General features: G+C 39.0%; 1 protein-coding gene across 7 annotated transcripts in view; it reads left to right on the top strand.

The window, feature by feature from the left end:
• Window positions 1–21496, top strand: part of adam22 (ADAM metallopeptidase domain 22) — a 103263-nt gene that overhangs the window by 23975 nt on the left and 57792 nt on the right. For all 7 annotated transcript variants that reach the window (XM_055013362.1, XM_055013361.1, XM_055013360.1 and 4 more), the window contains one exon: window positions 14836–14902. In XM_055013362.1, coding sequence (XP_054869337.1) covers window positions 14836–14902 — 67 coding nt within the window. The remainder of the gene's footprint in view (window positions 1–14835; window positions 14903–21496) is intronic.

Genomic DNA, 21496 nt, shown 5'->3' with positions numbered 1-21496 from the left:
ATATTCTCCCATCGCACTGTGCACATCACACTGGTTTGTTGTCTTTGCACAGACAAGAAATTTCCCTTTATTGTTTAGTGCAATCTGTTAAGCATATATTTGTTTGTGTTGTAGCGTTTCATCAGTAACATGCTGTTGTATTGACACGTCTGAAGTGTGACAGTCTGCGGGGAGGAAGTGAGGAGGGGGTTGGAGGTTTTTATTCTTTGTCTTCTTCGACTCCTCCACCTCAGCAGCCATTCATGGGGCTGGAGTGAGGAGAAAACGTGCTTTGGGTTGGGGGGTTGTCTCTCTCTCTTTTATTTTAATAATCCTCATCTCCAACACACACACGCTCCGTTGCCCCACATCCACCCTCCATTCAGCCCCTGCTGCCCCCTCTTACCCCGCCCCTCCCACCTGCTCCCGCTGAATAATAGATGGATGCTGGAACATTAAGGAGGAGCCGACGTGATGGATTCTGGTCCATCATGTGGAGGACGGAGGGGAAGCGTTTGACCGGCGTACAGTATGTGCACACGTGTACAACTGCATTTGCACAGAAGTACACGTGCACACACACACACACATTCATGCACTGCTGCAGAAATAGACAAATTCCAGTCCAGCTATTTACTCAATCTGCATAACTTTTACTTTCTGGTGTGGCAACACTGTAATTCTCACCTAAATAACAGAGATATTTTTCAGATTTTACATTATCACAACATCCTATAGGTGCAGTTTTTGTTTGGACACTGGTAGAGGCACATTAAATGGAGGTCTGGGAGCTTCATTTCATATATTCTGGGGAATTTTTGTGCTCCTTTTCTGTACCACTCTGCATTGTTGCATTTATGATTGAGCAATTTCTCTAACTGAAAGTCCTCTAATTCGCTAATTTTGGGTGTGGACAAAATGCAAATATTCTGAATATTTAGGTAAATGTATCCCTCTATGCAATATCCTACATGAAATATTCTAATTGATTAGGGATGAAGTGGCTCAAACAGCAAGTTGATTAACTGATAAGCAGATTTTAAGGATATGCACACTTACTGGAACTTTCTGGATCCCTAAAACCCTCCTTGTTGACTAATTTTGCACACATTTCCATTTTTCAAAGGCCAGTAATTAAAAACAAAAATTGTCATCTTCTGTTCAATCCTTTAGATCTACTGGAATCCATTTTGTCTGTGTCCTCACCAAATTTCAGGGCTGTGGAAGTTTTATTTCTGGATATATTAGACCCTTAAAATGACTTCCCTGCTAAGGTGTGTTTTTTTTTCTTTTCGTAGGGGTAAATGTGAAAATTCCCAGCCCTGAAAACGTACAATTCTCAAAATTCAACAAAAAGTATTTTACAGAATATAATTTTGCCATTATTAGTTGGAAATATGAATAAATCTCTCTCTATATACACTTAGAGGAACTTTCTAGGGCCACAATGCCACCTTTGATTGGAAATTTTACACGTTTTTCCATTTTCAAAGGCCAATGATTTAAAAAATTGGCCTCCACTGGAGCCATTATATCATTTCAATCTGCTGGAAACCATTTTGTCTGTATCTTCACCAAATTTCAGAGCTGTGGGAGGTTTATTTCCAGAGATATCGAATGCTTAAAAGTGCTTCAAAGGTGAAAATACAAAAACAAGTGTATTTTGATAGAGCACACATTAAAAATGTAATTTGAATGTCTTCAGTTATTCTGCACAGAAGACATTTCTGAGTTCTCTCTCCTTCTTCATGGTTGTTCTGTTTCCATAGAGGTGCAGGACTTTATATTGCAGTGAAAAATGAGCCTCACAGTGAGTAAAAATGTGACAGGAGCAGAAAATGGCCAGAAACAGTTTCAATTTCAAAGGGTTAATGACTAAAATTGATACAAAAAAGGAAAGGGGAATCAAAAAAAAACACCGGAAGCAGGTAAAGATGAGCCAAAAATCCACAATGGCAACAAAAAATGAGGAAAAAAATGGAGCAAAATAAAACCAAAAAGCTCAAAAAAAACCCCAGATTTGACATTAGGAACTGAGGCTGGAAAAAAACGTCAAACTGGACGCTAAACCAGGGAGAAAAAGGACTGTAAATATCTGTGCGATTTAGTATTCCATCGGTATGTAGGTTACGTATGTATGACGATGTGTGAGTGCAGACGGAGAGCAGAACAGGTGGGCAGGTCCTGCTGGGACGCAGAGTTTCATAACCTCAGTGCTGTTATGAAATCAGCAGCAGCATGAAGTGAAGAGGGCTTCTCCTGCTCCTCAGACAGCGTTTTTCACTTTCCACTACTGTCGCTGCTCAAACACAGGCTCTTAATGCTAACATGGCCGGTTTAGACGAGGAGCTCACCAAACATCCGTTCAGCGGTTCAGCGGTTTGATGAATGTGTGCTGGTGTTTGTGTTTCGTCTCGTCGGGTCTCAGGTGCACGAATAGTGTTGTTTTAATTAGCGATAACAAGAATGGATCGAAAGAAACGAGGCCCAGACAGAAAGAGGGAGGATCAATACTCTGGAGAGCAAATTACTTGTTCGTGTCTTTGTTTTAATTTCACACGCTCTTGGTGGGGATTTTTAATTGAAGTTTCACCTTTAAAAAGTGCAGTAATGTTGCTGATAAATGTGGATGATGGTTCAAATCCTTATTAATTCAGACAGAATCTTAGAAATGCAGCATCATCTTACAATTTGGTCAGATTTGGGACCCAAAATTAAGTTCTAGAAGACATTTCGGTTGGATTTTCAAAATTTTACGTTTTATGATCTGAGATTTTTTTTTTTTTTGTATTTTCACATTGGAAGCACTTTTAAGCATTCAATATCTCTAGAAATAAAACTTCCACAGCCATGAAATTTGGTGGGAACACAGACAAATGGGTATCCAGTAGATCTAAATGATGTAATGGCTCCAATAGATGCTATCTTTTCTAAATATTGGTCCTTGAAAATGGAAAAAGGTGCAAAATTTCAAATCAAAGGTGGTATTGTGGCCCTAGAAAGTAGAGAGTAAAGAGAGAGATGTATTCATATTTCCAACTAATAATAACAAACTATGCTGCACTTATAAAATCTGCAATTCTGCTGTTATTGAGTGTATGTTCAAGGTCATTTCTAGCTTCTGTTTGCTGCTGTGGCTCAGCTGGTTGAGCAGGTTGTCCTTTAATGTAGAGGTTGGTGGTTTAAAGCCCGACATGCTGAAGTGTCCCTGAGCCAGATGCTGGTGTTCTGCTACTGTAGATGTCAGTGGATGAGAATCACTGTGGTTGTAGAGCTGAGTTAAGGCTGAAAGGTGCTCTGTAGGTGCAGAATGTGGACGCACAGTTTATCGTTTCAGCATCGCAAATGTGCACATGAGCAATAGTCACATCGTAAGAAATGCTTCATGCTACTTATTTTCTTTTTTTTGCTGCTTGATACAGAAAGTAAACTTGCACAGTTCACATTTCCCACGACTAACCTGCAAAAGAAGTCTGATAAAGCAGATTTAAGGGTTCTTGGATATGCTGAGATGTTTGTTTTTTTTTTGCTTTATTCAAAAGACACAGTTTGTTGACATGCAAGCTCCACGTGAATGGCAAAATGAGCGAGAAAGAAAACGGTTATATGGAAATTTTTTGGTTAAATTGAGGAAAAACAACAATTAGTTAAATCTGCACCACAAAACTCAGAAAACCCATATCTGAATGCCATCCAGAGCAAAAATACTATTTTGATGCCTTTGCCAGGTTCCAAACGGCCTTTTTAAAAAACTTTTATGTCGTATTTTGCAGATGTTCTCCCCTACAACACCGCCCCAATCTAACTCTTCCTAAACTGAGTTATTCAGGTCATCTGGTGGAAATTACTGTGTTTTTTTCCAATATAAATCACAGAAAGACACAATATTACTGCCAGGTTTTCCAATAATGTGCAGCCCCAGCATGGACAATTTACCATTTGTGGTTGAATTTTTCTCCCTGGATGATCCTGGAGGTGATTTCTCTTTTTTTCTCTCAGTTTTTTTTTTATGTACACAGGCTTGAATCATCCCTTTTTCTTTTTTTTGTAAAATCACAGAACCACATATTTTCCAGCATCGTTGTTTGCACCGATGATTCAACGGGAAGAATCTCTCGCTCATCCTCTGGGCCTTGGCAGCGCTCTAAATGCCACTCATCTAACGGCGTCTTTGTGCAACATGAATGGGATTTTACTTGTCTAGATTTCTAAAATATCTCACACACATGTGGGAGGAGTCGCCGGCGCTTCGTGTGCTTTTTACTCGACAGTAAACTCGTGACTTTCGGTGGATTCCTGAACTGTGACTCGGCGTCCAGCAGCAGCTTTAGTGTTACTGCTGCACATATCTCCACATGTACATGATTTAAAGCTCTCTCATGTCCCATCCCAGCGTCATTTATCATCGCTTCCCTGCATCCTGACATCGCTACAACCCAACTCCACTCTGCTCCTCCTTTTTTGCAGCTTCGTCTCTCCTTGTCTGCTCCCAGGTCTGTAATTTATTGCAGGGAGGCGTGATCTGATTTACTGTGAACCTAATGAGAAAAACACAGGGAGGGGAGCGAGCGAGGAAGTTGAAGAGGGACGAAGATGTGATGTCCTTCATGCACCCTTGAGTCCCGGTGGGTGGGTTGAACAAGTGCAGCAGATATAAAGTCCCGCGTTTAAAAAGAGCATCGTGAAAACAAGCCAGTCCTCTCCTCTGCTGCTTTTTCCTGTCTCGCCTCAGGCAGGGCTTCTCTCTGATCAGCTCCAGCTACCACACTGGGAGTTGTGCTTGTGTGAACTAACTCTCAAAAAAAGTCAAAGCGTATTAGAGCTGGTGTTTGCTGAGAGGCTGTTTGTGTACAGTCTGTTTTGGTGGAGGAAAAAAGGCAGCGAGTGTGTTTTTGCGGAGTTTACCGTGTGTGTTGTGTGTTCGGAGGTGAGCAGGACGGATTTAGAAGAACAAATAGATGTTAGCTGTAACAGCTTTTGAAGGAATTTGGAGGTTTTATTGGCTCTTAAGACATCTTCCTCACACAATCCTAGTGGAAGTGATGTCTGATGAAGTCCTCATTGTGTGCACAAATGAAGCTGGTATGAAGGAACCTGTTCATACCACTTCATTAAATGCATGGTTTCAAGAAAAAAAATGCAGAAATCTCTATATATCACTGATTTTAGATGAACTATTTAGGTTGCAAACATTATTTTGGAACATTGTGTCGATTTAAGCGTTTAATTTTAACTCTAATTTCTGCATCAGTTGACTTGAAACTGAATTTCAGTTGAGATAACTTCAAGAAATTGACTTTAACTTAATTTTTCTTCACCTTGGGATTAAAGTTGGTTATTAAAAACACCTTTTATTGTAGAAGAAGAAGTTTGCCTTATCATATGACACCTTTTGTTGCTCTATCGTTGTTTCTTTTTCTCTCCTCCTTCTTAGTCCTCTGCCAAAGCGAGAGTTTAGATGCGATCAGTGTCGTCTCTGTTGCTTTTTTATTCACTGTGGGCTCAGTTTTTATTGCAATATAAAGTCCTGCACCTCTATGGAAACAGAACAACCAGGGCTAGTAGTACAGAGAACTTAGAAATGTCTTAGCATCATATGGCACAGTTAGAATGACATAAAGCATTAAAAAAGGACAAAAAAAGTTTAATTTCTGTGATTATTTTGCAAATATTGGGAAAAAGCAACATGCACAACATTGTTCCATGTGCACACAGTGTTATTAATACTGGGAAAAATGGCTTTACATACTATAGAGGTTTTACTGTTTACATTTTTGACTTGTTTCCTTAGTTGTCCACCTGCTCTGTGTAAACACAGCCTGCAGTTCAACCTAGTTCAATCAAAAAGTCTCAGAATATTTATTAGGTGACTGTTGATCAGAGTTGAATCAAACATAGTTTTTCTGTTGCGCCAAGGCGGCTGGAATTTTTTGCTTTGACAGAATTTGTTTAGTGCAAATGCTTTATTTTTTGATTAATTTTTAAATCCGATATGAAGAATAATTAGATTTTTATTTTAAATCATGGTTTTTAAGGTTAGATTTGGTTAATTTTCAAGATGAAACTAAAAGTCCCACATGATAGGTTCAAGGACTGTTGAAAACTTAAAAATCCTATGATTTTTTTTAATTTTTCACAATTTCTAGTGCTGATAAATTGTGCAATTTTGGTGATTTAAAAAAACAAAACATACCATGCCTTTCAAATCCATCAGCAGATTTTGGGGTTCACGGGGTTAAATTACGGTACAGATGTGGATTTCTTTGTACCTTCCCAGTATTCCTTTTTTCCTTCCTCTCTCCTTTACCCACCCTTTCATTCCCCTTCTATCCCTCTCCTACCGTCTCACTCGGTGTGGAGGATTATTGGAGACAAAGAGCTGGAGACGGGAACAGGAGGGAAGACTGTTGTTCTCTCAGCAGGAAAAGATACTAATTCCTCTCTAAAGACTATTGTCTCTCGTAGCTTACTCCTTTCCCCTCTGTCATGCTGAATTTACAAAAAAAATCACTTAAAATTATGGTTTACTCTCAGGAGATTAACTGTTTAATGAAAATTTGCCACCCAAACGGAATCTGATGAGTAAACTGGAAGGATTTTAGAATGAATTTAGGTCCATAAAGCTGTCTTTTTGTCTCTATTAACCCTGTTTACTTGCTGAGGAGTTCACGTTGTCACAGATAGATGTCCTCGGTGCTTCGGTCGCTGCATAATTCAGTAGTTGGGACTGTGCGTTGCGTGTTATGGAGCTCCGTGTTTGATTCCTTCCTTTTTAAGCATCGGCGCTGCATGTTTTGCGAGTATTCCCTCTTGGAATAAGCGCAGGGATCCCGGAGAGTCGGCACGGTGGAAGTGCACGTCTGATAAGTGATTGGAGAGTGAATGAATTATAGCCTGGAGACCTTTAATGAGGCCTCGGTGGGAGGGAGGGATGGATGGATGGATGGATGGATGGAGGGTGAGGAAAGGGGGTGAGGGTTGGATGGAAGGCAGGTGAAAGCAGCTGCAGTTTTCCCCAAAGATGAACCTCCTCCACCTCCTCCTCCTCCCCCCACAACTCTTCCTTTCACATCTTTATTTCTGCGAGCCACCTTTTTTTTTTTTTTTCCATGGCGCTCATGCTTTATCCGGTGCACTTATCCTCCCTCAGCATTCCCCCGACTCTCCCCCTGCCAACCCTGTCCAACAATCCTCATTACGGAGGCCTGACACAGCACATGTTCAGTCCTTTGTGTGCCAGTGCCCTTTTATTACCGGGTTAAATGGCAAATCCATATATGGAGCAGAAGTCCATCTGATGGCTGCGGTTCCTGAGTGCAGATGTGTTCGGACGTATGAGTTGGGTTTTTTTTGCTAATGTTTGTGTGCTTCCAGGACGTTATTAAGAGCCTTTAGAAACGGGCCGTGTGAAAGCAGTGAAAAGCCTGCTAGCCCAACGCTGGTGCCAATCCGCTCGCACATAAACATTAGTCCTGCCAATCGAGCCTCTCTTCTTCTTTTTTTTTTCCCCCTGCTCTTTTTATCTCAGTGCCTGGCGACGCAGATCGTGAGAAGAATTTTTAGATCGCAGGGGAACTTGGTTGATGTGTTTGTGCATGATTCACCTCAGGAGATCAGACTGAGTTGCCAAGGCGGATGTTGTTCGCCCGCAGCAACGCACAACAAAACGTTTCATCGGCTGTCGATAGCGTATTTTTATGTGCTTTTTGAAGTAGGTTTGGACGATGGAGCGATACATACCAACGCTTCATCAATAGCAATATGCAAATCTTTCAATAGAATATTTAGTAGTTTCGCTTAAATCCATCAGATCCCTCCCTGGATCATAACATTTAACGGAGCCCCTTCACCCTCCATTGCTCTCCCTGTGGCTTAAAACCCTTTTGGCCTTTTAACTACAGACCTAAAAAAGCCAACCAAGCTTTAACATTAGTTTTGATATAAAACAAACTCTGTTGTTGTGACTATTTTCTTTACATACAAAAAGTAAAAATCACAAACCGTATTGATTTAAATTTAACCTCCATCCTTGCTGAAGTGGCTCTTTGTGCAGCGTTGCTCTGCTCCCAGTGCTCCTGCAATGCTTCAATATTTCAACTTGAATTTTGGAAAGAATTATGACTCCTTTCAGATGCAGCAGAGGCTAGAAAACACCAAAAACCTGCCGGAGATGCACAGATCTCCTCAACACTGACCTGCAGGAAATAAATTCAAAAATAGGTTTAAAAATCTAATAAATATTTAAGCATTTTTTGAAGAAAAACTGTGAAATATGTAAGATCTCCCAGGTCTGCAGCCTCCTAGCCCTCCTATTGTTGTGTTAAAATGATTACCTGTGTACCTTGATAAATAGGTTAAGGTGGTTAAAGTCAAAGTAAATCTTTAAATATAGATCATTTAAAAATTATCAGTAATCACAGATATCAGCTGAAATTAAGTATTTTTTTCGCTATACATTTTTCAGGTATTTTACCCAACCCTATTTTGAAATACTGCATTAGAAAAAGTCAATGAAAATGCCAAAAACTTAACTTACAACTTCCCCAGATTCTTTTCAAGATTTTTATACTCACTTGACATGGTTTTTGACTTTTTCGTAAAACACTTAACACACATATTTGGGGATAAAGACAACTTGTTTGAATATATTTTGACATTATTTAACTCGCATGACTGCTCAGCTGTGTTTGTTTCTTTTGTTGTTTTTGTCTCTGGACAGCACAAAACAAAACAGATACCAGCTGACAAGTAAGAGTAATCACATCTTTCTGGATTAAAATCTATTTGTGAAGACTTCTCATCATAATTTTCTCTTGTATATATTAATATAAAATGTTTTTTCCTACTTCTTTAAGGTTATTTAGCAGCTGGTTAGCTTCTTTTACTGTATTTATTACAGCCATGGAGCCTATAGCGCCACCTTTGGGCCACACGAGGGAGCGTAGTTTGTTCGAACAGAAGCAGTTAATGGAGACGAGACTAAACCACATTTATTTTCTGTTTTTATATTTGATGACATTTCAAAAGTTTGTCGCTTCTACCTTCTGGGAGACCCACTTAATGAAGTTGAATAAGGCTTTTTAGAGCAGCGTTTTCCCAGCTGAAATTGTGTTAATGCTTTTAGTTTTGCACTGCTTGTGTGAGTGGGTTGGCTGACATTAAAATGTAGATGTAAGCGAGAGCAGGATGTGATTACTATGTAAATGGCTGTTCTGGGTTGGCTATGACACATTGTGAGCTGAAAGCCGAGCGTCTGTGGATCTACCTCCGAAATCTCCTCCAGGCCTGATTGACAGCTGGACTCTAGGCTCTCAAACAGATGTTGCTGCGGCAACAGAGCCAAGAAAACTCTCTTCCAGTACAGTGGAGGATAAGCAGGCTATTTTCAAAAGCAATGAGCCGAGAGGAGGAGTGTAAACAGACACTGAATGAGACAGAAAATGAGCGAAAGCTGCAGGCGATGTTTGTTTTGTCTCGGTTGCAGCTGCACATCTGGACTGAACAGAAACCTTCAGGTGACAGATGCTACACAAATGTGTCGGACTTCACATGGATCACTTATAGGAGCATATAATAAACAACAGAAGTGAGTACACTACTGTGCAATATCAGTAAAACCTCAAATGATTCCAAACTGTATCTCTTGCCAGTAGTTGAATCATTCCTAATTTGAACTTAAGAGTATTTTCTCTTTATACTTTAGAAAGGATATATTGAAAATTGCAGCCTCAAAGTAGAAACTTAATACAACAAAATCACAGAAAGAAATCTTGTGATGTCTGAAACTAAACTGAGAACGCGTGATTTTAGGTTTACTTGGTTATTAAATGAGTTGTAAACAGCAGAATCTCCTCAGTTTTGGACCTTTGTCTATGTCTGGATCCAGGAAGATCAAATAAAATCTGTCAAACACAGTGTCAGCAGTAATCAGGAGGTATAGAAGGAGCTGTAGTGCCACTAATCATGGCTGCAGTGGTCGTCCACCTGAAATGACTCCACAGTGAACTACTTTCTAGCTGTGAAAAACAGACAGCAACTGCTTCAGTCTTGGTACAGGAGTTATCAATGGAAATCAGAGTTTATGTGAAGCTCAGACACTTCAGAACATCAATGTCTATGAACGGCATACAAGAACAAAACCTTTGCTTGTTTCTTGACACAAAACTGCAAATTTTTTACTAAAGAATATGAGAAGAAGCCTAATGAATGTTGGAGAACATTCAGATGAAGATACATTAGTTGTTCTCAGATGGAGTCCAGCATGTTTGGTGAGAACCTAACCAGGACTACCACAGTGGATGCATAGTCCTGACAGTGAAGCACGGAGGTGGAAGTATGATGATATGGGGCTGTATGAGTGTAGAAGATGTTGGGGAGATGACATTTATAGATGAATGTCTGTGGATAAACTAAAATACTGGCTGACAAGAAGCTGGAAGAAGAGGAATATTCCAGTAGGAGAACCATCAAAGAACTAAATCACACGAGGTTCTGAAGAACAAAGTGCAAACTACGACCTGGACAAGTATGTGGCATGACTTGAATGTAAAAGAACACCTATGGGGTATTTTAAAGAGAAATTTAGAGCAACACAACCCCTCCAGCAAAGACAAACTGGAGAATATAGTCTCTAAAGAACGTCTCTGCAGAAATTTGGAGTCCTGTCAGATTTGAATCTCAGTAAAGAAAGATCTTCTGACGTTTGTTGCATTGAGTCTCTACTGTGGAGCTTGTATTTTTACCATAGTAAACCGAAACTGTTAGTTTTTAATGTTAAACCTTCTGTTCAACTTACAAGTAATGAAGTTACTGTAAGGTGATACAGTTAGTGTGCACTATGCGATGTTGTTTTGATTAAAGTTCTCAAATTTCCCGTTCATTTTGCTGCAAAGTTAAGTTTAGAGTCAAACTGCTGTTGGATATTATGATGATGTGGTAATTTATTGAGCATAATTGCCTCTATTTCTGTTTTCCTTCATCCCTCACTTTCAGTAATGAAGTTCCTCGGCTCTGTTTTACAAACCGCCTGCCTTTGATTTTCATTTATGCTGAAAGTTTCGTGTCTGCGGAGAGACGGATCGCACGCGAGCGGCTCACGGATACGTTTACTCCTGTCACTTTGTGTGTGTGTCGGCGTACCAGAGTCAAGCTGCACTTCTGCTTTAGTACACGTGTGCGCTGATGTTAACAGGAGGGAGGTTCGGGGGGTTTCGCTACGTGGGGGGATGGGGTCGAGGCCGAGTTTGCGTCTTTGTCTGTCAAATAAATTATTTAAATCCCACCACAATTAAAGCTGAAATGTGTTATCAGCATCCTCCATTAGAGGCCCGTGTGTCTGCCGTGCTGCCTCGGTGTGCTTCCCCCCGTCTGGGCTCAGCGTGAGGCCGGATAAAGATCACAAGCTCGGAATCTTAAACACACACCCCGGCAGAACAAAGGCCAACGTCTTCATCATCACAGGGGCGTATGAATATCTCGCCAGCGCTTCTTTTTTTGATGCAAAATGTTGATGAAATGTGTGTTTAATTTGCACCGCGGCGGCTCATCTGATGTGATCTGAGGTTTAAAGGAGGCCACGAGTTTTATTCTTTCTCTAAAAAACTCTTTATTTATTCATGATTCACACCTTGTTTACGGTTTCTTTAAATCTCGCTGCGTCTTTTCCCTATTTCACTTTCATCTCTCTCTCCTCTTTGCTCAGATATGTCTTATTATTGCAGCAAACTATCCATTAGTCATCGTAGAAAGCTGCCTCCTTCCCCTGTGGCTGAACATACACTGATGTCAGAGCTTTAATTCCAATAATACATGAGCTTTATTGGCTTTGGAAAAGTTTGGATCATAAATGTACATCTGCCTTCGAAAAAGAAGTAATTTCATACCATCTGTCTCATTTTTATTATCATACTAATTTGGCTTTTTTTTTTTTTTTTTTTGCTCTTAACGCCACAGTCTGAGTTGTTTTTGTAATGGAGGATAAAAAAATCGACTTGTAAAATGGACCTCAAGCAGGTTTGAAAGTCTTTAGTCTTTAAAAAACAGACTTCTGCCTTCCTTCCTGGTTCTGTTTTCAAACTTCAGAAAATCTAATATGTAATGGGAGATCACAAAAATCAGATAAGACAAACGGGAAACAAAATCTACAGTAAGAATCAGACCTGTAAGTGACCATAACTAATATTGTGATGTTGTCCTAAACTGAACCAAGTAGTTTTGGTGTCTACACTTAACCACACCTGTAACGAGTGATTATAGTTGTTGTCTGAGTCACCGGATGTCGGCTGCAGGTATAAACCTGCCTTTGGTTGCTCATGTTGAACAGCTTCCTCCTTTAGTTGTGTTATCTGAGTGTTACTGTTTTCAATCAATCTACTTCACTACAAACAACCACCTCCTAGCAACAGTCTACCACACTGATCATTTTGCAGAGGATTTGGATCGTGCAGTAAATAAGTCCTGCAAATTTTTAAATTTTTTGGTGCATATTCCATTTTAATAACGGTTTTTGTTTCGCTGCATGCAAATGTTCCACCAAAACAATCCCACCCGTCATTATTGTGAGGAAACACCGAAGCGTCATCCTTTGCTTAGCTCCGCCCATCACAACTGTGATTGGTGTCCACTTTGGGATTTCTAGTGCGAGTCCATCCATTATCTGTACACCGCTTAATCCTCATCAGGGGGGCTGGAGTCTATCCCGGCTGATTTAGGGTGAAGGCAGAGGACACCCTGCTACAAACAATCACGCTCACATTCACACCTACAGACAATTTAGAATCATGAGTTAACCTCCCAGGCCGGGACGCCAGTCGGGGATTTCTAGCTGTGAGGTGACAGTCCTAACCACCAAGCCACTGTGCAGCCCTCTAGTCAAAGTTTGTTCTTATATTCTGTCACAATTTCATGAATGTTTCAGTTCATACAGTCATCAAAACTGATTAAAAATACAATAAATAAGATGGTAGAAAGGTAACTTTGAAAATGTAGAACTCTAAAATTAATGTAATGACCACAGGTGAGTAAAGATTCACACCTTATTATGAGTCAGATGCAGTACGGCTGTAGAGGAAACCATACGGCTCAAACTAACTATTCTGCTTGGTTTGAGAGGCTCACACAGGAAACTGCGGCTTTTAACTTCTATTCTCTTCATTTTTGTTTGTAATGTTAGTTGAACCTGTTGTGTTGTTGCAAACTAACACTTTTGGACCCGTCTATTGACTGAAACTAGCTTGGGAAACTTCTTGTTTGAGTCTGTCTAATTAGAGACCCTTTTTTTTGGGAAACTTTAAAAAAATCTGAACGATGTGTAGTTGAAATGTTCTTTATTTATGTAGTTTTCGCGACGTCTGCTGACAAGACCCACAGAGGTGCAGCCAAACCACAATGTTCTACAGAATGGTCTGATAAATACGGATATTTTCAGCGTCTAAACCAAACAGTGAGCCAAAATCTAAAGTATGAAACGATGAAAACAAAACTTCAGTCTAAGAATAATTGTCCCGCACAAGATTGGAATTTGTGGCTTTTGCACACTGGAAGTCTTTTCTGCGACATCACAGTTTTTACCTTTTAGGAAGAAAATACATTTCTTTTAAATGATGATGCAGTGTAGTTGTAAAGGAGTGTAATTAGGAGACAGAGATGCCATGGGTTAAATAGAGAACTTTTTTATAATCTGGGTTGAAAACACAAATTATCGCTGGCTTTTGACTTTTTTTTTTTTTTTTTTACTGTCTTTGCACATCTGAATAGAGACAGAACAGCTGCAGAATCAGGCATGCATTTCCAAACGTCTTCCTACTGGAGCTTTAAAAACACTTAAATAAATCTTAAAAACAGATTATATCTTCAGTAGCATGTTACAGGCTTTAGGCACGGAGCTATCATGTTAGTTTTTGCGTTTTTTTTTTTTTTTTTTTTTAAATAACACTTCCTGCAGGAAAAGGATATTTATCGGCATCTTTTGCATTTGTGGGGAAAAACACGTTTTTACCGACACATATTTTCAACCCGTCACCTGAACAAGGTGACAATCTGACCCACCTACTTGTCTCGAGTCTGGCTTTTTGACAGGACGTTGGAGTAGATTGATGGCTGCTGTTCAGATCCTGTTTCAGCGGCACTTTTCTAACGATAAACACACCCGAGCTGCTTTGGTTGAGCTGTGCTGGAGAAAGTCGCAGCAAAGAATTCTCGGGTTTTTATATCACCGAACACTTTCTCTTGTGCTTCCATGTTCAGGTCACCTATCTGTGAGATGAGAGGCTCAAACTTTTCACTGTGTTGTGTAGTGAAATGGGCTGAATAAGGGGCAAACCTCCACTGATATGCTGCATTCCTGATGCTGTGTGAGTGTGCATTAGAGCTCATACATCTCTGTCTCTTACTGGCCTGCAGTGTGGATCTCCGCTGGGATTCTGGGGTCCGGCTCTGCTGAGAAAGCACACACAGACTGATTTCCTCTTATTTATGCCACTCTTTCCCTTTATTCACCCCTCCTGCTTTATTGCCTCCTTCCCGTTCTGCCTGTGCTGCTTCTTTTACTACTTACTGACCTTCGCTTGTCCTTCATTCGTCCGATCGACACACACACACTCGGCAAGACATTTGCTAGAAGGCTGGATTTGTATAATTGTGTTTGTGTGAGTTTGCGTGCTGGAAATAGCCTCGTCCCTGTACGCTGCTCATAATTAGCCGGGCTGATGCTCTGAAGCTCCGTGCAGCCGAGACGGAATACAGTCGGCCCATAAAACAGGAGCCTGCGCCGCTAACTGAGTGACACTTGAATGAGAATCACACGTTTTCTAACTTTAATTCCACCCTTTTTTTTCTCCTCTCGTCTCTGTTTCGCAGTGATCTGCTGTCTTCGGGCTACGTGGAGAAGCATTTGTCAGAAAACGGGAAGACTGTCGTCACCAGCGTAAGATTCTGCAAATCATCTCCCCTCACATCCATGCTGTTATTTCCTGTTCTAATGGAGTGACAGCGATTTCAATAACTGCTGATATTAACACACAACCTGCTGCTGGTTATTTAGATAATAACAAGAATATTTATGCCATTAATGGATCTCATTTTAACCCCTTTCAGCTCAGTATTTTGGGTTTATTTCCCTAACATTCCTTTTAATTCTCACAGCTGCCACCATTTTCCTGACTGTAGCATGTTTTAGTATAAAAAGACACAGGATTAGTAGCTGGCGAATATAAAAAAGCAGTAAATATTGGAATTTAATCCATCAAATCTTCAGAAACATGAGCCCAAATGAATACAAATGTTGTAGAATCTTCTGGATGTCTGAATGGCAGCTACACTTAAGACCCAAGTTACTCATGCCAATGCCAAAATCGGATTTTAAGTGGATTTTCGTGTGGTTAATAGGTTTCTTCTGGCTGGAAATGACATAAAGAAGTGGCAAGAGACAGTAAGACATTGTGTTAGAGATGTTAATGATGGTTTTTTTTCCAGCAATAACAAAAAATGACCAAAATGAGTCATTCCACTTGACATTTTCACAATTTTTATAAGGAAACACAGCTTCAGTACCGTTCCAAATGCTCCAGGTAATTTCTACCATGTTCTAGAGTGATCTAATTCACTATAAACTGAGAACAGCTGATGCAGTAGTTCTCTAGTCAGTTACTAATCATTGCTAGAACCAAAGAGTTCATTGAGGACCTTCATTTATTGCTCACAAGACATTTAAAGTCTATGAAGTCATATCAGAGTGTTTTCAAGGTCCAGTGTCCACAGTTTGAAGCCTGGTGAATAAGTCCAAGGAGTTCCACACTGTGAAACATGTCAAAGGGCTGCTAGGAAGACAGATGTGAGCCCTGCACTGGAAGAATGGTAGAGGACAAGAAGAATCCAAGGATCAGCACCAAGAGCATCCTGATGAATGTGAGCAGTTCTGGTAGCAACATGTCCATCAGACACTCCATCAGACCAAGAACAAGGCTGGTCTCCATGGATCAGACCAAGGAGGACTCCACTTCTCCAAGACAGACACACTAAAGCTCAGCTGGACCTGCAGCACTTCTCTACTCACTTACTGCTCAGTTACAAGTCATGTCTGAAGGAAACGGCATCATGAGAAAAGAGGAAACATGGAGATTGTGGAGGAGAACATCAGGAAGTCTGCAGAAAAACTGCTCCTTGGGCAGCATTGGAGCTTCCAACAAGACAATGATGTGAAACATGGAGCCGACGTGGTGAAGAAATGGTGGAGAGAAAACAATGAGAAGATGTTGGAGCGTCCCAGCCAGAGTCCAGACCTGAATCCATCCAGAATGTGTGGAGGAAGTGAAGAGCAGAGTGATGGAGAGGAAGCCTTCAAACAGCTGGAGATGGACACTTGGAGGAACTAAATCCCAGTGGAGACTTGCAGAAACACTGTTAGACACTAGAACTATTGATGTGGAGGAAAAGAAAGACTCTGGATGTGGAATTTTTCAGTAAAAATGAAAAAAGCAGCCTAGAAATAGAAAATATTGATCATTAACATCTCTAACTCAGTATTTTACTACCTTTCCTCACTTATTTATGTCATTTCCAGCCTGAAGGAACCTGTTGGTTGAATAAATCTTCCAGATATCAACATCAAAGTAACCACAGCAGCAAATTTGTTCAGTTTCTTGAAGCCTCTGCAGCTTCTTTTACCTCCCTGATCCTTTTATTGGTTAATCAATGAGTTCTCAGCCCGCCCAGACATCCAGGTCTCCTGGATATATCTTCTGGACTCTCATGGATCTGTGGTCTGAACCTTCAGCTAATGTGAGATTAACATCGCTCTGATAATCCTCTAAAATCTGGACACCCGCTGAGGCGTCACATAAGTAGGGGGATTAAAATGTTCAGGATTTACTGAACTAAGCAGCAGATTAATGAGATATAAGATACTTTACAGAGAATGATCCAGATTATTACACCGATGTGGTCACTTCGTAATTATAAAGCGATCTGTGAATTAACTGTAGACAAACATTCAGAAGTGAGCTCCATCTGTAGCTTTCTGTTGTTCTAATTGCAGCGAGCAGCAGCTTCTTTCTTCTTATTAATGCTTCCGTTCAGGAGGTTAATATGAGACGAGGCCTGGTTGCTGCTCTGTTCACTGTAGAGGTCAAAGTTAGAGCTGCTCTGATGGGTTCAGGCCACAATCCTTCTGCTCACGAGTATTCAGGACAAACTGCTAAATATGTGGGAGCAGCTTTGGGTTTCCGTCCACAGTTTGGGTTCAGTGTAGTTCATGCAGGTCAGATCCACAAATCTCCTTTCACTTCTGCATTTAGCATAAGATAGGATCAAATGAAACATGTTATTAATCCAACAGCAGTGTTGCAGCAGTAAAGGTGATGGCGCAAACATGTGGGGAACATAAAAATAAACCTACAAATACTGGTGATATTGTGCAGATTCTTTTAAATCTATAAATTCAGGTATTGCACAGAATCCTCTGGATGTGAAAAATAACCATATTGCATGTATCTGTATATTGAAAAACAATGATATTGCACAGATTCTTCCATAATATCAGATAAATACTGATATTGCACAGAAATTGACATCGTACAGTATTGTTATTGAGTCAATATATGAATTAATAATTATTTCTTTGATTTTATTTGATATTATATGTAATTTACAAAAATACAGGGAAAACCTGTAGAATAATTTTAGAAATTATTAAGTATTTTTCAGTTCCTAATATATAGAATTTTTCTTCCAGCTAATGACAAATAAATGTATAATAATGTTGTTTTTTGATGATTTAAAATCAGTAAAAATAGTGTCAGTTTATGATCAAACCCTAAAAAAAAACCCAAATGATTGTTTTTTTTTTTTTTTTGTTTTTTTTAAATCTGATATTTTTGGTTCATTTATTTTCATTTTATGTACAGTCTAGATGTAATTTAACAAAACAAGGAAAATAGCAGAATAATTAAATATATATATGTACATTTACTGTTTTTCAATCCTTAATATACATATAAATTTTCTTTCAAATAATGACAATATATGCAAACTTAGGAACAGTAAAAAATTGTGGGATTTTTTTCTTTCTTTCTTTTTTTTTTACAATCAAAAGGTACATTAATACCTAATCAAGGATTTAACTGGATATCATGTTTAATTTAACAAACATAAAAAATCTAGGGAATAATTTTTAAAAAATATTATTTTCCGATCTTTAATATATCTAATTTTGGAAAATATGTATGTAAAATTGTGAATTTTCTTGCTGATTTAAATGCAGTAAAAACTAGTGTAAGTTATGATCAAACGTTTAAAACTAGACTTTAGAATCTGCAGCTCAACAATGAATCAATGACTTTATCAAGCCAAGTATTTTGATACTCATCTGATTGGTTTAAGTAATTATTTTTGGGGAAAAAAAGGTCTAAATTCTCTGATTGCAGCTTCTTAAATGTGAATATTTTCTGGTTTCTTTCCTCCTGTGTGACACTTAACTGAATATCTTTTGGCTGATTGAGATTTTTCACCATTTTCTGACATTTTATCGACCAAACAACTCAAGTATTAAAGAAAGTCTTCTAAAGATGAGAACAGTTACAGCTGAAACTTTCCCTCCGCTCAGAGGGCAGAGCGTCCTACTTGTTTACTCGATGTCCAGCCTCGACCCGTCATTGTGCATTGTGTTGTCCAGATTAGGTGATTAATTACTGCTAGTGAGTCTCGGGAGGTGGCAGCTCTCAGATTTAGCAGCGCACATGTTGAGGATGCACCGGAGCGCTGAGTTTTGGGAGTTTCTTGCTTCGATGAGAAGTGGAGCAGAAGGTTCAGGGCGGCAGGAGGAGAGTCGCTGGGATAGTAGAGCACAGCGACGCTTATAAATAGCCTCAGTGTCGCTTCGTTTCACTCTCTGTGTGTCTTTACCCAACCTGCCCCTGTTCATCTGAGGCTCCGCTCAGGTTTATCCAGCAAATACACAAACCTTTTAGAGGTTCTGCTTCTCTGCTAGTTGAAGTTTTGTGTGGTATTTTTCTACCCTTTCTTGCAAATAAACAAACCTGTGTCCCAAAAAGCTAAACTGCAATCTAATTTACACCTTTAAAGAAATGTGTTTTTCCACCAGAAGGTGAGATTGTAATGTACAAGGAAAGGCTTTTAATTTGAAAGAGGCTGCATGAGGAAGATGAAGTTTTTCCACGTTTATGTCCCATGTTTCTACGCGTCCCATTCGTTGTCTTTGCAAACAGCAATGCATTCTGAATTTTGAAAGATGTGGCCCAACATAGTCAGCCCTCATTTCCATAAAGAAGTTGAAGTCAAATATTAAAGTTGAAGAAAAAATACAAAAAAAGGATGGAATACTGTAAAAATCTGTATTAAAAATGTGAACATAACAGCAAATATCTGTAAAATAAAGCCATTTTAGCCAATTTAAAAACAATATTTTAATTTTATCATCAAGCACTGTAAAATAACAAATTACTGTTTGTAAAAAGACAGGTTTTTGATGTGGATATTATTTACAAATTTTGCCTTTTTTTTTACAATTTACATGCAGTTTTTCTTTTTAAAAAATGTCAATGATTTTACTAGACGTGTAATTTCAAAAAATATGGAAAATCTGTTAAAAATTGTTTAAAAATCAATATTTTTAATCATTAATATACATAATGTTCTTTCAAATAACAGCAAATGTCTAAAATTACTATAGTTTTGCTGATTTTAAATACAGTAAAAAAATATATAAATATATTATGAAAGAACAAATTACTACTTTTTTTTAATACAAGTAACAAACACTAATACTTCCATGCTGTTTTAGTTAATACTTTCTTCATAGCAATTGATTTTTAAAAACATTTTTCCTTGTTAACTCACTGAAAGCAGTGGTCAGCCTGTAAAACAACATGTATATTTTCTGAAAATAACAATGTAATTGATTTAATAAAAATATGCTTGACATATAAATAAATGCCAAACTAAAGTCTGGCCCATTTAATATATGACGAGTCAGCTGAAAAGGTCAGTAAAACGATAAAATACGTCACAAACAAACGTCATTGAGAAGAAAATACTTTTCCCTCAAAACATAATTAAGAAAGTAGTAAGGAGACATTTCTGCATCAGTTCTTGCTCTTATTGTGAAAACAGATTGAGAGAAGCAGACATTGATGCTCATTTTATTTATAGCTCTTCATCTTATAAGAATCAGTTTGCAAAATGGTAATAAAATGTGACATAACTGGGACTGAGAGACAAAATGTGCAAATAACTTTTTTAAAAAGCAGAAAACATTCAATCTTGGCAGGACTGATGCAATTTCACTCTCATAATTCAACAAAGACAGTTGATGCAGATGAATTCCTCAAACTAAAAGCCACATCTAACCCTGATTTCCTAAAACCAGCGTGAACTTCTAAGGAAAGTAGTTCTACATCTGTAATTGTGAGGTTGTATGGAAGTAAACAGTATGCTGGATGCATGTAAATCCCTTGCTTATAAATGACTGTTTCTGAGTTAAGAGGCCTTCAGGTGTATTTCCAGCATGACAGAGCAGAATGACTGTGGTTTATATACTAAGATAAGCCAATCACCTCCCTGCTGCAGCTCCTCACTTACAACATGAGTAGCATCGATCCTCAGCTAACTCTCTGCAAGAAACAGAATCTGTGTGCATGAGAGTAAATGGAAAATAATCCTGCAGGAGGTTTTCTCTCTTACACTGGCTTAAGTTTATTATATAGTAGAGAAAGTGAAGAATGTAAGAAAAAAGCATAGAAGAGTTTAGATAAAGTGCAGATGAATTGTGTTGCCCTGTAAGTAGCACAGTGAACTTCTCAGAATGTAAAGTGATTCCTTTCAGAGGAGTTTTGATGCTACATCATGAAATATTTCACTAAGAGCGTTTCCATCTTTGTGGAAATGGAAGTTTCTGACATGACGATGCTTCTGTGTACAAAACCAGGAAAATAAAGTTGTATTTTGAAGAATTTAGCTTTAGGTCTGCACAGAAAAAGTCCTGATGTCAACTTTAGGGGCAGTGATGCCGATGGTTACTGTTCAGGTTTTTACATCGTCAGTAGTTAAGGTCAAAATTAGTCATACCAAAGATGTAGATGTTGGATGCAGATGTTGGTTGTAGAAGTTTTAGATGTTGGATGCAGATGTCATAGATGTCACATGCAAATGTTGGTAATTGGATGTAGTTGTTGGATGAAAAGGTTAAATGCTGGATGCAGATGTTGGATGCTGGATGCAGATGTTGGATGCGAATGTTGGTAGTTTGATGTAGATTTTGGACGCGGATATTGGATGTAGATGCTGGATGCAGATGTTGGTTGCAGATGTTAAATGCTGGATGCAGATGTTGGTTGCAGATGTTGGATGCTGGATGCAGATGTTGATGTAGAAGTGGACATTGATATTAGATACAGATGTTGGATGCTGGATGCAGATGTTTGGTGTAGATGTTGGATGCTGCATGCAGATGTTGGATCTAAATGCTGGATCCAGATGTTGGATGCTGGATGCAGATGTTTGGTGT

Source organism: Amphiprion ocellaris, chromosome 9 (genome assembly GCF_022539595.1).
Source record: "Amphiprion ocellaris isolate individual 3 ecotype Okinawa chromosome 9, ASM2253959v1, whole genome shotgun sequence".
In the NCBI taxonomy this organism is placed as follows: domain Eukaryota; kingdom Metazoa; phylum Chordata; class Actinopteri; family Pomacentridae; genus Amphiprion; species Amphiprion ocellaris.
The sequence above is the reverse complement of the archived record's forward strand: the minus strand, read 5'-3'. Positions and strand labels throughout refer to the sequence as shown.